Source organism: Mastigoproctus giganteus, chromosome 2, assembly GCF_048544385.1.
Source record: "Mastigoproctus giganteus isolate SK-2022 chromosome 2, ASM4854438v1, whole genome shotgun sequence".
NCBI lineage: Eukaryota > Metazoa > Arthropoda > Arachnida > Uropygi > Thelyphonidae > Mastigoproctus > Mastigoproctus giganteus.
The window spans coordinates 90568738-90586606 of record NC_143576.1 but is presented as its reverse complement, the minus strand read 5'-3'; the positions used below and the strand labels follow the sequence as shown (position 1 = coordinate 90586606).

Sequence of the window (17869 nt, the reverse complement as noted above, 5' to 3'; positions counted from 1 at the left end):
TCGATGTCTTCTTGTCTGATTAGAGGCAGATTGATTCCATTGTCCTCCAATGTGATCAGCCTGTCTCCTGGAGGAAATGACATCTTCTAGGAGTGGATTTACAGATTGATTGATTGCCATGTTTTCATACTTTCTGAGGTTGACTAGTAATTGGAGCATATACTGGAGGATGTGGAGGTTGCTTTACAATAGATGCGTAAGTGGCTTCTGCTATAGGAGTAGGAGTCGGTTGAAATGTGGGATTTTCCATGGATTTTGCCAAGTTACATGTAGGACTGAAGGATCTTCTGGAGTTTTGAATAAGTCTGTTAAGTCAAATTTTCTGTAGTAAAATATAATTTATTTCACAAAGTTGGGCGTTTTCTGACCTGATTTTTTTTAGTTTTGTCAAGAATAGAGGCCATCATGGATTTTTGAGCGTCCAGGATTAGAAAAATCATTTTTATGGTCATCTCATTTGGCTTTTCAACTTGTGAGACTTCGTGGTTAAGAAGGTGAGAGAAGGAGCAATTTGTCTGCTCTGATACCATGTAATGAGGTATGTCCTCAGATAGCCCACTCTGTTGTGTGCCATTTGACGATGAGGTGAAACACAGAGATTCACCGTCAGAAAATCTTAAAAGATCCGTTGGGCTTGATCCTGAGTTATTTTCATTTTTCTTCTGTTTTTTCTTTGTCTGCCTGTAATTTATGCAACAGGGACCTTTCCACGAGTCGATAGCTGCCTGTGACATCTTTTTCCAGTTTACCGTTGACAAATCTATGCATTTTATGCAGTACACAAGACCGCATTCCACATTGCGTTGGAAGAAGTCTTTGCATTTCTTTTTACACATATGGCAAATAATTTGCACTTGCGGAGCCATTGTAATTAACAGTAAAAACAATAAATTTCTTTTTATATTAAGATGCAAATGAAAATTTAAAATGCAAAATATAAAATCTGCATTATTCAAAACAGTATTATTGCTATCTGAACTAATTTTATAGTAAACTGATCAGAGAATTAGTTGAAATACTTTAGAATTCTTTAAAATACATTCACACGGTTAAGTGTGATTCTAGAGATAAGCTTAGAACAGTCCTAATTTGAACTACACACAGTACTTAAGGTCCCACCACTGCAGATTAATCAGTAGTCTTTTGAAAAGCACGTTCCCCTTTGTAAGAACAATGACAGGTGACCTTGCGCGCTATAATCAGACAAAAACAGTAAAGTGACTGACCTTGGTTAACCTGCGAGACAGTAATACTTACACTGAAAGCTTCTCAGCTTCGTGGCTGCCTATAGAAACTATGAGATACCTTGTTGAAGAGGAACATAAATTTCGTTTGCTATCACTTGAAAACTATCTCTCGAATTCTTCTTTTTTTCAGAGTTGTGAAGAGCAACACTTGCTGACTTAGAGTGTATAAAAATGTTGTAACAGATTCATCTTGAATCATTCATTCTAGCATATATTTGCAGGAGAACAAACACAACACCACAGCAACTATTAATGCACACTCTAAATGCTGATGGGATTCATCCTCTTGCTAAGATTACTCACCTGAGCGGACATAAATTCTTGAGGAAAGACTTTCAGAACAGATATGTGGAAATTTGCCTTTAGTCAGCAGGTTGTTGATTGCAGCAACAAACTTCCATCTGTCATTGTGGAAGTTAACAGCTTAAATAAATTCAAGACAGAACTAGACAAACTTTGGAGTGAATGGATGGGTGAAATGGGAAAGGTTTTTTTTTTTTTTTGATGGAAGAACTAAATCTCTGCTATAAATAATGAACGATACTTAAAAAGTATTGATACAAAGTTACTTCAGTGAATTTTTCGGCAGAAAGCAATAATTCACATTAGTATTAGTCACATGGTGCAAGGAAGCCTGTAGCTTATGCTGCACCTTTGGTTGTTGTTGCTTACAGTTCATGAATACTAAAGCAGTGGCAGATGGTGCTGTGTTGTAAAAAATCGTGCTACACATATTTGGCTGTGGAGATTGTTTGGAGAACACTTCCTGGCTGAGTGTATTTGCCTCAACCACAAAGTTTCATAGATGCATTCTATGAAACTTTGTGGTTGAGGCAAATATACTCCTATTTCATAGGAGCTATTCATGTACATTAAGGATGTTAAGAACTCTTTCATTAACATCATGATTTGTGGATGAGTGAATATTCCCTCTTTTATCTTTGTTGTAATTGTATCACTATGTCCGTGAATTTCTGTTCGTATCACTAAGTCAATGAATTTTTTGTTTCAAATATTGGAAGTTACATCTTTCTTTGTCTAACACTTTTACAAAACTTTTCATTAAGCATAATTTGATTTACAGTCAAACTCAATTAAAATGATATCAGAAATATTGAGAATTCCGCTATAAAATCAGATTTTTCAGAAAACTGACCAGCAAGATGCATTTGCCATATAAGTTAATAACCTTTTTTTAATGTTACTTTTGTCGTTTTTTTAGCATAATTTTGCTGTCGTGTGTGTGTGTGTGTGTGTGTGTTAGTTACAGTCAAATTTACTTTAATTCAGTTATTTCTGGGTTTTTTTTTATAAGTTTACATTGTGATGGACCTAATGTAGCTGAGTGGTCAAGAGAAAGAGTGCAGTAGCGCGCGCGCGCACACACACACACACACACACACATTGTGTGGATTGTGGTTCAAGCTTGTGACTGCTAAATACAATTAACAGTTGTATTCACAATTTAAACTCTTCTGACATTGTGGCCATGGCAGAGGTTAAACAAGAACATTTTATTTATTTATTTTTATTTTATTATGCTGCAGAGTAAACTGTGAAGAATGTGGTAGCATATGAGGCTCTCTCTCTCATGTAGGAGTTTATGAAACCAAAACATGCAGGAAAGGTGGAAATTTAAATCACTCTTATTAGACTAAGGCGCATTTAGGGCTAGAGCCTCAAGCTGCAAACAAATTTAGACTATGTATATAAAGTGCTTAGCATCATAATACACAGCCATTTCTGAATAAACAGAAAATTTTTAAGGTGGCATCGTTTTAGGTTATATCTCATATTGTGAATACCTCTCCTTAGGTGAAGCGTTACTTATTCAAAGTAGTGCAATATCATGGCAACTCGTTGTGAAGGTATTCACAATATGAGATATAACCTAAAACGATGCCACCTTAAAAATTCTGTTTATTCAGAAATGGCTGTGTATTATGATGCTAAGCACTTTATATACATCACTCTTATTATTGTTATTTGTGTACATGAGAGACTGATTACATAACCAGGCCACTCTTTGTGGTGCAGTCTGTTTAGTACTGTACTACAAATTAGTCTATCTACAAAATATGCCTCAGTATGGAAGCACACTTGTTTTAAGAAACTGACAGTCGCAAAGGTATTTTTTTAGAGTAAACTCTCAAGCATTTAGTATCTCCCACATATATGGTTACTGTTGTTTTCATTCTGAATTTCAGTCAGTTAATATCATTCTTTTGTGAAGATGAAGACATGGTTTTTACACCAAATAGTACAGTACTGTTACAATGGATGGCAAGAGAAAAGGTAAGTGTTGAGGATAAATGAAAGGTGTTTTTTTTTTTCCCTATTAAAGACATAGAAAGTGTTGTTGCTTGTGAATTTAACTTATTGAACTCAGTTGGGCATATAATTTGGAAATGAAAACAAAAAAAAATTAAATTATTAAGTCAATTTAAAATGATTATAGCAAAATGAAGTGCATATGTAAACTTGAACATTCTGATGTCAACAAGGCTCTTTAAGGTGATTTAAAGTGAAAATATCCCAGTAAGTGGTTTAAAGGATTAAAGCAGATAATTTTGTCAAATTATTTGGAATTAAGAATTTGTGTGTTCCACTGTTGGATAGATCAATTTAATGTCTATGTATGTAAATAGTGTATTTTATAATTGTTAATTAAATTTTATTATTACATTTTTTACTAATTTCAATATAATTTTAAAGAAATTTCAGCCTCTGTTATAATGTCAAGAATATTGCAGTCCTTTCAATGACTCTCTAATTGATTTTGACTGTATTAGAGGGGAAAATAAAATATTTTCCCTGGCAATTAGTGGTGGATGTCAAACATTCTTCTGTCTAGGAAATGACTAATCTTGAATATAATGGAAACCACTTAATCTGCTACCCCATTCACAAAAGAAGCTGCAAAGTTTTGTGAAACCAAATTGAAAACCCAGCAAAAAGTTAACTAGATCACAACAAATTTTTCAGTTATAGGTTGTCTAATTGATTTTTTGTAGAATTCCATATTTGCAAAGTTTTCCTTGAAAACAATAACATGTCCATTTAATGAATAATTAATTTCATCATGGCACAGCTCAGCCTTAAACGTATGGTTTTACAAGTCTATATATGTCTCCATTCTTCAGGGTTATGCCTGTGACCCAGAGCATCTGTGAAGCCATTGATATTGATGCAAAAATCACTCATCTCATAGAAAAAAATTTATTAAATACTTTTTATGGCTACGGTACAGAGATATGGTTGTATGAGCAAGTTCCGTCCCTGTAATCTAGAACCCATGGTTCTAGCTCAGTTTTTAGAAAGACTTGTATCTCAGGTGAGGTCGTTTATAGAATAGAATAGAATACAATCCTTAATTGCAGCATGATATACATACAATTAGTCCCATCACGGCATGGTGGTGCCAGGGGTTTACAATTTAGTTCTGCTAGAGTAATCAGATCAGGTTAACTCTTTTGGGGTGATATATGTATATATTCTTAGGCTTTCACAGACACTTTCATTTGTTCTTTGACTTATCTTTATTTAAAGTCTGTTTCAGGAGGATTGAAAGTTGGCTTATCATCAGTGAAAAAAGTAAGTGTTGAGGCCACATTGAATCTTGTTGTTTTTAGATGATAAGCTTGGTCTTGATACCCCCTATTTTCAAAATTTCATTTACACCAGAAACTCCACATTAGAAGGAACTCAGGATACTACTTTTGAAAGGCTGTCAACCCCTGTGACAGGATGATACTGCTGATTGGTGACCTTTTGTACTAGTTAATGGTTCCAAATTAAGAAAAGTAAAATATTTACACCTGTGTGTGGTTTGTAAATCTTTTGTGTAGTGCTGTATAACAGCCAACCACTTTTCTCACTAAATTCTAAATTATCAGTGTTGTAATTTACTATTTCTTACTTAAAGTTGATGACATACTGTTCTTCCAGCAGTTCACATCTCAAATTGGTTAAGCAAGTATGCATTAATATAAAAGAATATTCTACATATATGAGCTCTTAAAAACAGTACTCAGTTGTCAGTGGCTAATTATTATGATTAATTATTGATTTTTGGATTTTTTTATTATTTTATTAGATTTTCTTCCATAATTATTTTATTCCTTATTACAGTTTGTTCGGCGTTTCTTAAGGGAAAGCTTTATACTCATTCGAAAATGCAAATGGAATAAAAAGCACGTGCAGACTTTGAAAAAAATATTACAAAAAACAGTGACTAGTCCTAATTCAGATAAAGTTCCGCTTGGGTTGAAGCTACATTTTGCAGATGTATATGTGGACGAGCTCACTCGAATTGGAGGCCAAGAAGTAAGTATTTAAATAAAGAAAGCCTAATACTAATGCTTTTACTATTTGTTGATGCAGTTGACAACACTATTGCATGTGTACTGTTTAATCTATAGTGATATAATTTATATTGGTATAAAAATGTGACAAATTTCTAAACTTACTGTGTACTTCTAAATAATAGAGTTGCTTATTTTTGAATGACGGATTATACCAAAATATGATCCGTCAGCATTTTATACATATTTGTTTTTCAGAAATAAATATTGTCGAAATTGTCATTTTAGATTTGAAGCATATTCTTTCTACTTTATTTATAAATATGCAGTACAAGTAACCCTCATATAACACAGTAGTTAGGTTCTTATAAAATCTTGTGTAGTGTAAAACCGTATTATAGGGGACTAAGAACAACTACAAAAGTGGGGGTTACATTCCAAAAGCTAACAAATATACGTCATTATTTTTGTAACTATCAGAAACTTAATTTTTATTTGAAATAGTAATAACTGAACTGTGATACATATATGTCAGATAATATACATTCATTTAATTTTCTTCCTCTTCATTGTTGCTAAACAATCAAACAGAGAAGGTTTTCTCTGTTGCAGAATCTTGTTTTTAGATGATATCTTCACCAGCATATAGATTTTGTGTATCTTTGGCTCTTTAAAAAATCAGTAATCGGATTGTTTGCTTTTGCTTGATAGATCTTTGTAAATTGCATGATATGGAGGCAAGCATTTTTGAAGCTCCCTTTTGAATTTTGTGTTCCTTTCAATCAAAGGATCGACATTCAAAAATAAGATTATAATTGCTCGCCTAAGTTTATGCCTTCCTGTATGCTTTTTTGTATAAAATTTGGAACTTCAAAATTTTCATCTGCACTATCGTCCTCTAAAATGATTTGGTTTACCTCCAATGCCATTTCCATTGAATCCTCTTTACCAACCTCTCTTTCTGCCAGTAATTCTCGAACACCTTCAGTAGTCATACCGTCAAAACCTGCCCTTCCTATCAACAATTTAGCAAGTTCTACTATCACACCGATTCCGATTTCTACAGGTTCGACCACATTTCCTGAATGAACTGACTCTGGCCATACATTTTTCCAACATGCACCTGTTGATGGTTTTACTTCTTTGTGTGATTAAAGTCCACAATTGAGAAATGTTTCCATGCCTCCATCACTTCAATAGATTTGGAATCATTTTTTTTTTCCAAAATCGATTGTAGCGATTTTCTGAGGTAGTGAATTTTACAGGTAGATATGACTTGATCTAATGGCTGAATTAAAGAAGTTGTTTAGTGGTAGGAACATTACTTCAACATTTTGGATGGCTTGGTGCATTATCCAATAGTAATAAAACTCTAGATTTTACCACTTTAAATAGTTTACCACAGCTGGCACAAAACAATTTAGAAACCATTCTTTAAATAAATTAGCAGTTACCCAAATTATGCCTAAGTTCCTTAGGCATAATTTAGGGTTAAAATTTAATTCACAACAAAAGAAATTATCCCAGTACGGTCCTTAAGAACAAAGATTAGTAATACATATCCGGAAAAAATTTAAACGATCAAATAAAAATCAAAATAACCTTAACAGAACCCTTAAAATTCATGAACTGCATGCTTCAAAGTCAATTTTTTATGGTCTGAAACAAGCACAAGTTCAATAGCACAAAACCAAAACCTAACATGGGGATTTCCCAATATGTTTTTTTTTTTTGCATAACGACTAGCAGGTCAACAGCGGGGATTCACAAAAAAGAATGAAAATGTTGAAAAATTTCTAGAAGGGTTTTCTCCACACAAAAAGCTCATAAATACCGTGTATGTAAGATTTGTCGCAGTTCTCTAACCGTGTTAGAATGAAACCATGTTATATAAGTACAGTGTTGTGCAAGGATTTCCACAATTTATCAATCGTGTTGTAAAATTTCTGTGTGATTCATGTTGCCTGTAGTGATATAAATACCTTTCACTGTAAATAAAATTAAAGTGTTTGAATTATTATGATAATAAAAAGGTGAGTATCATAATAAATTAAGCTACGCTATTATATTGTGTCAGTTATAAATGGTACTTTAAGAGATCTACAATTTTCGAAGTGTATTGAATTAGTATTAATCAAGACAAACTCATAGAAAGAGGGCCTAGGTTATTTAGGATTTGTCTTTTGATCAGCTAGATCCATTGGTAAGCCAACATTTCCATTTCTGTTTGCGCTAAGATCGTTCTCTCTCATTGCATAACCTTTATTCCGTCCAATGCTTTCCTAAATTGAACAAACTCTGTTGCATGGCATCTGGCAGATGCCATTTATTTTTTAAATAAATATTTATTGAATTGAAATTTTTTTTTTTTATTAATTAGGGTTTAACATATTTTATCCCACTTTTTTTTTGTTTGAAATTTCTTGAGCTATGTGTTTTTCACTCATCTTTTATTATATCATATATTATATCATCTTTTTATTATATCCTATATCCCCTTCTTTTGGTTTAGTCTTTCATCCATCATACTTCCTTTCAAAAGAGCAATTTTCAGAAAAAATACATGCATTGACTACAATTTAACAAATTATAATGTCATTGGTGAGAATATATTACCCATAACTCATATCCTAGTCCACCCTTTAGAGTAAGTCTATAGATGAGAATTATGGTTGCTGGATGAGCAGTGTTTGTACGCTCCTGTTAATTCTTGGGGTGGGGGACACCATTCACTCATGTGACACTGTTATGCACTAAAAATGAAGAGTTAGCCTCTTGTAATCTAGTAAATCGAAATGAAAATAGAAAATACTGTTATCATTTAGATAATATTGATGGTGAAATGTATATGGGAAGGATTTGATTTTATTTCCAGATATAGAAGGGAAAAAATTAAGATGACATTTTTCAGCTACCACTTAAATATTGTGAAGTTATGAATTGCATCTGTAATTAACCAAATTACTTTTGGCATCTCCAATTTAAAAGGCTCTCTACAAGAAATTCAAAACAAACTGATTTTCAGTTCCACATCTAAACTATCATTTTAATAAAGCTATACATAGCATTAATCATAAAGTAATGCAATCATTTCCAGCAATCAGATTTTGTAGATTAGCTCCTTTTCAAGTTTTCAGACTGAAAATATTGAATGTAGCATACACTTTGCTGCTTTGGTGTCTTACGACGTATAAAACATGTACCCACCAAATGGCTTGTGCTGTGCATTTGTTTTTCTTTTTTTAATTTTATTGATATAAGTTATAACTTTGGTACTGTCCTCTCTTTCTGATTTTATTATAATTTTATTTCAATCACATTTTAATTAATCCAGTGGACTCCAACACTGTTCCTTTGTATACGAATGGACTTGCAAATCATGGATATACCTGAGTAAATAATATCTTATTTTCCTCTTCTTCTGACTTTGTTAAATTCTTATTTATATTTACCAGTTATTGTTAGATTACTTGAAAGCTGATGGAAAGCTATTTTTTTACTATATTACTTTTTTTTTTTTTTTTTTCTTCTTCCTGGGGTTCAGGTATCCTATTGCAATATAAAGGAAATGGAGTCCTGTGGAGGGGAGTGGGTTGCCTTTCTTTGAACATGCTGAAGCTCCACGTCTTTATTCAGGTGTAGCATTCAAATCTGAAGTATTAAGTCTCGTAATTACCTTATGCAGAGGAACAATGACACACTTCTTCCTATTTGCAAAGGTCTTGTAAACCATAAACAGGACATAATGTGCTTTCCTAGCTGCTTCTTGACACTGCATGGTAAGTTTCATATCTGATTGTGTTATGACATGTCTTTTTCATGTTGAAGCACTTTATCTCCTCTCCCTCTCCTCTACTTTATAGATAATTCCTAGATTTCTGTTTCCTAGATGGAAAACTATATTTAGAAGCATTAAATTATCGTTGCCAGATTTTTTCCCTTCTTTTTTTATTGGACCCTATCTGTAGCTGATCCAAATCATTTTAAACCAAAGTAGTCTGGTTTTGCTTGTTAACCACCCTTCCTACCGTCCTGCATTCCCTCATCAATGCCTTTAAGGAAGATCAGAAAGGACACCATATCTATCAAAGTGGTCTGTATCGTATTGCAAAAATAATCCATGATCTCTCCTGTTACTGAAGTCAGTCACTGGTCTGTAGTTGTCCATCATTTCCTTTGTGGATTTTGGAGACATTACTTTTCCATTCACATATTGCCTCTATTACAATACCAGGATGTTAAACATGAAGGAAGGCAAGGCAAGGCTCCACCTTTGGGACCTTCAGCTTCAGTATCTTTTCTAATAGATTGTTCTCTTGAATACTTAGGTGAAACTGTTTAAAAGCCTTTCTGAAATTTAACCAAATTATATCAGAGTTATTCTTTGCACTGAGATCGTTTGTAACTGGCATTTTTAATTTTTTTTTTTTTAATGAGTAGTTTAATAGACAGTTGCCATTGTATAATTAATTTCTTTATTGTTTGTTTTTAGCTACCTTCAAACAAAGCATTGCTATTTCTGAAGCCATACTGTTTTATATTGTCAACTACAAAAGAGTAAGTTATTTTTATAAATTTGGTGCCAGTTAAAATATACAAAATAAGAAAGGAAATATTAACTCCTTTTATATTGGAATTTTAAAGGTATATTTTAGCACCAAACTGTGTTTAGAGTTTTCGAATTTTCTTTTCTTTTTTTATGAAAACCCCAAATATGAAAGGTAATAGAAACTATAGTACTTAGTATTGTGTGTGGGTTGAAGGTTGAAAAAATGAAAAAAAAAAGATACTTGAATTTTTGTTGCTTTTAATTTTCCAGAAATATATGCGAAGGAAGGTTGTTCCGGTAAACAGAAGTTGAAGGAATAAAATGAGGAAGAAGGAAAGTTGGTTCTGTGAGATTGAAATTGGAGAGTAAGAGGATGCTGACTGGTTGTGGAATGAATGTGTTGAGACTGGGTTGGAAGAGAAAGAGGGAGAATTATAGAAGCCAGTTCAGAAGAGCAGTACTCATGAAAGTATCTATAGAAAAAAGCATGTAGTAGAAACAGAACATCTATGAGACAGAGATTGGAGAGACTTTATAAGTGTAAGAGACAGGTCATTAATTAACCTAACTGCCCTCTTTTGAGTGGAATCTAGAAGCCTGAGAGAGGTTATGGGGCCACTGCCCCAGATGTGGGAACAATATTCCATGATATGGCGATTTGTATAGATTTGAGTAGCTGTTTAGAAGAAGAGTAACACCAAGAGCAAAAGAGAAAACCCACTGGTTTTCTCTTTTGCATTGGATAGATGCAAAGGAAGCAATATTTGTGATGTGCTTTTTCCAAGAGAAATTAATAGAGAGGGCTCTATTAATCTCTAATAGAGTGTGATCTTGTCGTTGAAGATGAGCATAGGAGCAGAAGAATCCTTTTTTTGAGGGATATAAGACAGGGCTGAGATTTAGAAAAGATTGAGATTAACTAAGTTATCTTTGCCCTACTTTGCACACATCATTTAGGAAATTGGTAGTGGATATTCGAGAAGTTGAAATTGTTCGTGCAGAGCAAGGTTTCTCAAACTGGAAGGTGGAACGCAATGTGTTATTATCAGCAAAACTGTGGATAGGATTTCCAGTCAGTAGAAAAAGGTCATTAATATTGAAGAGGAAAAGAGTGGGAGAAAGGACTAAACATTAGGGAATTCCAGCATTATTGGAGAACTTAGATGCAGAGAGCCTTCTGTCTTCTAAGTTCTGTCTTGTAACCTGCAGAGAGAGAGGGAGAAGTCAGAAAGAAAACTGGATACCCACTTGCAAAAAACAGTTCGCGATCTGTAAGATGGATGCATACTAAGAAAATCTTTATACCAAACATGATCAAAAAAAACAAGCCTTTGAAATGTCAGGAGTAACAGCTTTTTGATTTTTTCCAAACTTTTCCATTGGCAATCATTGATGAAATGTAAGGTTTGTAGATAGTTTTGGAGTTGGCAGTTAATAGATTTTTCGATTGCTTTAGAATGAGTGGAGGCAATGGCATTATAATTGGATGGGAGAGATTTGTTTCCCTTTTTAGCCACTAGTTGGATTTGTGCAGATTTCCAAGCAGAAGAAAGAACACCAGTGTAATTAGATAGTATAAAAAGGCAACACAGAACAGGAGCACATGTTTTGGGAATAAGTGGAGAATACCATCAGGACCTGGTGCTTTCTTGGCATTAAGAATGTTCAAATTTGTAGTCTTGTAGTCTTCCATCAAAATTATTTTGATGGAAGACTACAAGAGGCATTAAAGGGAGTGTATCAAGAATGGTAGGAAATGGTTTACCAAGATCATGATGCCAGCAGGTCAGCTTTATCTTTAGCTGAGGTGGCAATAGAACTATCAGGTTTTAACAGAGGTGGGAATAGAGATGAGCAAAAGTTGCAGCCAATAGCTTTGGCTGGACTATCATTTAGACAAGAAGCAAGTTTTCTACTCTTAACCTGTTCAAAATCTAGTTAGGACTGATTAATAGCTGCTTTACAATTATTGCAAGCTTTGATGTATGCAGAAAATTAACCTGGAGATTTGGATTGTGGTATGTAACATTCTTGTCTTGAACAACGTTAGCACATCTATTGGAAAACCAAGGTTTAGTTAAAGGATGAGATTTTATGGTGGCATGTGAAATAAAGTATTTCATTCCTACAAGAATAATTTCACTGGTACATTGAGAAAACATTGCCATCAGAAGATTTAAAACAGTAATCCAACCAAGGAAAAGAAGAATAGAAGTCTCGCAGATCATCTCATTTTGCATTATTTTAAGGCCAAATAACATGAGATTGAAAATGGCCATGAGAGAAAGGCTCCATTGGAGAAGAGACCATTACACTTAAAAAAAATTGTTTTAAGACCATATTAATTTCAATTAATATGCATTTCTCTCCCTAACTAATCAATCTTTCTTTATTCTGCATGAGAAAAGCAGTGTAATTGCCATTATACATTTTATCTTGTTTTTTCTGCTTAAAAAATATTAAGAAAAAAGGAAATAAAATCACATTTTTGCAAAGTGAGACAACTTTGCCTATTGTATTTCAAGTGATATCATATTCAATATTCCTTAACCTTAATTAGTAAAGTAACATGCACTATGTGTACTGAATTTTTACTGTAATTTCCTAAATTTCAGTTGCCATTTAAAAGAGCAGTGACTGGATATAGTCTGCTGTTTTAATATATTTCTTCATCAGAGCAGTGCATTTTATTTAGGATGGTGCAATACCAAAGCAGCTTTTGGTGGAGTGCCTGCACAGTATAAGATTGATGCACTAGGTAGCAGGCTTAGTTTGCTGAACACTAGGTACAGAAATATGATACAGAATGTGGCTATGCCCTTCATGTAACAGTTACATTATATAGCTCTCATAGCATAAGGCTTTAGCCATAAACCTATTTGACTTCATTGAATTTAATTATTTTATTGTTAGGTTCTTCGTGATGATATACAAGACATGTCCAGACATGCTCTGATGCTACACGTGGTGCTTCATGTGTGGGAAAACAGCTGTGAAGCATATTTTTCAAGTTATGAAAGAAGAATTAGGTATGAGTGTGATCGCTGACACTACTTATTGTTTGGCGTTTAAAGGCGCAAGAGCGGCTTCAGCTGTATTGCACCTGTCCAAGTTTTATTTCCTGTTATGCTGTTACTGATTTGACATATTAGATATGGTTGGTAAGGTTTATTAAACTGAGGTATGAAAAGAGTTCACTGACATTTGATTTTTCTCCTATAATGAGTTTAAGGCTTAATGGTTCATTTGCATGTGATTTGAAAGCTGATTGGTGGGCAATTTGGGCAATCCTGGAAAACTTAATTTCCAGGATTTCTGCTGCTGTTTGATTTGGTATAACTTATTGTTTGTTTGCAATTTCCAGGCCTGCATCCATATTTTCAGAGGCTTTTCGGTTGACGCTTTTAAAATCATTGAGCAGAATTTTATTCAAGTGAGAATTTTCATTTGACGAATGTTTTGCAGCATGATCTGCAAGTTCATTGCAGAGTATTCCAGAATGTCCAGTAATCCAAGTGAAACTGACTCTTTGGTTTTTTGTCTTAAAATGTGATAGGCAGGAAAGAATTTTTCTTAGATATGGATGAGACGTATGATTTTCTAGTTTAAAAGCATATATTGCACTTAATGAGTCTGAGAAAATTATACTTTTTACCAGAGAAGTTTTGGCAATGTGATCCAGGGCGAGACTTATTGCAAATAATTCAGCACTATAGACACTGCACTCTATTGGAAGAGACTGTGAAATTATGCTGTTTGGCAAGGCGGCTGCAGCACCAATGTGTGCATCAGTCTTGGACCCCTCAGTGTACAGATGAGAATAGTCAGAGAATTGCATTACATAAGAGGAATGTAGCTGTTTTATATGTTGATTTGGGATATTGTTGTTTTCGTTTTATGAGGGCCATGTCACAGTCAACTAAACCGATTTCCCACGCAGGAATTGATGTCGGGATATCTTGGTAGATTTTGTCTATACTTAAGTTCAATTATGAGAGTATTTCTTTTAGTCGGATACCCACAGGTTTGCATGTGTTAGGTTTGTTCGCATATAAAGTTTCGTATTATACAGATATTGCCATGTGGGATGTCTGGGAAGGCTTTGAACTTTTGCAGCATAGTTCAGAAGAAGAACTTGTCTACGAAGACTGAGTGGGTGTTCACGGATCTCTGTGTATAAACTATACACAGGTGAGGTACGAAATGCTCCGGAAACAACACTTAATGCACCGTGATGAATTGGATCTAACCAGTTCACACTTTTCCTAGCTGAGGAGTAGATGAGAGAACCATAATTTAATCTAGATCTTATTATTGCATGATAAACGTGCAAAATTGAGTAACGATCAGGGCCCCCCCCCCCATGTCATGGCTGATATTGCTCAAGAGAATGTTTAATTTCTTTAAGCACACAGTACATATATTTTGTGTGTTCTAGGAAATTTAATTTGCAATCCATTATTAGTCCTAGAAGTCTGATACTATGTTTGAGTGGGATTTGTTGATTGCTTATTCTTAGTTCTGGATCAGGATGCACCTTTTTGTTTTCTGCAGAAGTGCATTTCTACTGTCTTTTGTACTGAGATTCGATATCCATTGTAGATGGACCAGGACACTATATTATTAATAGCACATTGAAGCTACCTCTCGATTGTCTGCATATTCTGTGAGTGACATGAAATTGTGAGGTCATCGGCATATAGGTATGTTTCTACTGGAATAACTTCTATAATAATGTTGATTTTGATAGAAAATAGGGTTGCACTGAGGACTGAGCCTTGGGGGACCCCCCTGCTCTTGATTGTATATTTAAGACACCACATGGTGGTAGTGGACTTAGTTCTTTTAGACATGAAATTCTGAAGAAACTTTGACAGATGGCCTCGAAGTCCTAATTTGTGCAATTCATGAAGGATACCATATCTCCAGGTAATGTCGAAAGCCTTTTCAATATCAAGGCATATCATTACAAGGTGTTCGTTTCAGGAAAAGGCATTGCGTATATTTGATTCTGCTTTTGTCATTATGTCTATTATTGATTTGTTTTTCCGAAAACTGTATTGGCTAGGACTAAGGAGATTGTGGAATTCAAGAAACCATGTTAACCGATCATTTACCATTTTTTATAAAATTTTACCTAGACAGCTAGTAAGGGCAATGGGGCAATAATTATATGGGTTTGAGTGGTCCTTCCCAGGTTTCGGAAAGGCCAGTACAAATGAATGTCACCAAGAGTCTGGATATTAGTCCTCAAGGTATATCCTATTATATAGCAGCAAGAGCATGCACAAGGAATTTTCAGTGATGTGTTTAATCATATGATAGTGGATTCCATCCGGACCTGCTGCACTTTGCTTTGATTTGGCTTTATGCAATTCATTTATAGTAAAGGGATGGTTGTATGAAATTTCATGAGTTGTGTGGAAATTAATTTTGTATTTTTTGATTTGAGCTTTATATGTTTGAAAAATTGGTCTGTATGATGTTGTTGATGACAGTTCCTCCAGTTGATTTCTCCTAGTAGATTTGCAATTTTTTCTGATTCAGTTATGTCATGACCTTTCCAGCTTATGATCAGTTTAGGTGCTGTTGAATATTTGCTTGAAATTTGTCTAATTTTATTCCAGATTATTCAGCTGTCCGTATTTCTATTAATTTTGCTTGCAAAAGATATGCAGGATTCTTTCTGAGATTTCCGGGATATATAATGTACTTTTGCTCTGGCTTTCTTATGTTTTATGAGATTAGTGTTGGTGGGGAACTTTCTGAATTGATTCCGAAACTTATTTTTTTCTTTCTTTGCTTCCAAGCATTCTTCATTCTGCTATTGCTTGTAATATTTATGAAACTGGTTAGCTGTCTTTGGTATTGCAATATTTGCTGCAGAAATTCTTTGATTTGTGATATGAGTAACAGCATATTGATATCAGAATGTCTTATGGTTTTCTCATCTAAAGAAGCAGCACATTGGTATTTTTCCCAGTTTGCTTTGCAAAATTTCCATTTTATACCTCTTATAGGTTGCGGTACGTCATTTTCTAGTAGGTGACAAACAACTGGGTAATGATCACTGCTAGAGGGATCATCAGAAACAGACCAGTCAAGGAGAGAAGAGAGCTGTGGAACAGATGGTGAGGTCGATTGCAGAGGTAGTCCCTGTTGGTAAATAGACATGGGTGCGAGTACCTGTGTTTAAGATGTTAAATTCCTATTATCTAGCATTAGCATTAGTAAAGGCACATGATGCAAGAAAGCAAGCTTATTCAGCATCAGCCAAAAAAAAAAAAAAAAAAAAAAAAAAAAAACACACCACCCCCATTTCACCCCTCCGTTCGTTCGAAATACCTGTCCAGCTGAGCCTTAAATTTGTTTAGGCTATCAACTTCAACAACAAGTGATGGAAGTCTGTTCCACCAACCAACTACCCTCTGGCTAAAGGCAAATTTCCGCACATCTATCCGACATCTGTCTTTCCTCAATTTGAATTTATGCCCTCTCAGATGATTATTCTGAGCAAGAGGTAGAATCCCATCGGCATTGAGCATGCTCAAACCATTCAAGGCCTTATACACCTCTATCAGATCACCTCGCCGGTGCCTAGTCTCCAGACTCTGTAATTTGCAAAACTTAAGCCTTTCTTTGTAAGAGCAACCCTTTGTTCCATTCACTAGTCTTGTTGCCCTTCTCTGTACTCGTTCCAGCAGCTCTACATCCTTCTTGAAATGAGGCCTCCAGACCTGTATACAGTACTCAAGGTGTGGCCTGACCATTGCCTTATACAAGGGAATAATCACCTCCTTATCCCTGCTAGAAAAATTTCTGTATATCATTGACAAGACACCATGAGCTACTCTTGCAGCTCGTCTGCACTGCTCAGAGAACTTCATATCTGCCTGTACAAATACCCCCAGGTCCTTTTCATTCTCTACCACTGTCAGTGTAGTACCGCAGAGTTGATACTTTGCTCTGGGGTTACTGTTTCCCATATGTAGTACTTTACATTTGTCAATGTTAAACCTCATTTGCCATCTCTCAGCCCATCTGCTCAACCTTTCCAGATCCTTTTGCAGCAGCATAGCATCAGTAGTGTCCTTAACAACCCTGCCAACCTTTGTATCGTCTGCAAACGTAGACATTAAGCTTGATACACCATCATCAATATCATTAATAAATACAGAAAACAATAACGGACCCAACACTGAACCCTGAGGAACTCCACTAATAACATTAGTCCACGTTGAGCAGTGTCCATTGATTACCACTCTCTGTCTTCTGCCACTGAACCATCCCTTTATCCATAGCAGCAATCTGCCTCCAACGCCACACTGCTCCAATTTGTGCAGCAGTCTTCCATGTGCAACGGTATCAAAAGCCTTTCTAAGATCCAAGTATATAATATCAAAGTTGTTCCCTGCATCCAGTTCTTTTGTGACTACATCATAGTATCCAATCAAATTGGTCAGGCAAGACCTGCCCTTAACAAAACCATGTTGCGTCTGAGCTATAACTGAATTCTTGTCTAGATGATCCTGCAGTGCTTCTTTAACCAGTGCCTCCATTAATTTTCCCGGAACAGAAGTTAAACTAACAGGTCTATAGTTACTTGTGTCAGCCTTTGATCCTCCTTTGTGAATTGGGGTTACATTTGCACATCTCCAGTCTATAGGTACCTCCCCTGAGTCCAAAGAAGCTCTCATAATTATGGCTAGGGGTTTGCTTACTTCCTTTGCTGCCTCCTTTAATATAACTGGATAGATCCCATCCACCCC

General features: G+C 34.9%; 1 protein-coding gene across 1 annotated transcript in view; it reads left to right on the top strand.

Moving 5' to 3' along the window:
* Positions 1–3488: 3488 nt before the first annotated feature.
* Positions 3489–17869, top strand: part of LOC150089408 (ribosomal RNA processing protein 1 homolog B-like) — a 38089-nt gene continuing 23708 nt past the window's right edge. The window contains exons 1-4 of the mRNA XM_090389972.1: positions 3489–3542; positions 4749–4841; positions 5379–5573; positions 13014–13129. Of these exons, the coding sequence (XP_090246098.1) occupies positions 3489–3542; positions 4749–4841; positions 5379–5573; positions 13014–13129 (458 nt within the window). The remainder of the gene's footprint in view (positions 3543–4748; positions 4842–5378; positions 5574–13013; positions 13130–17869) is intronic.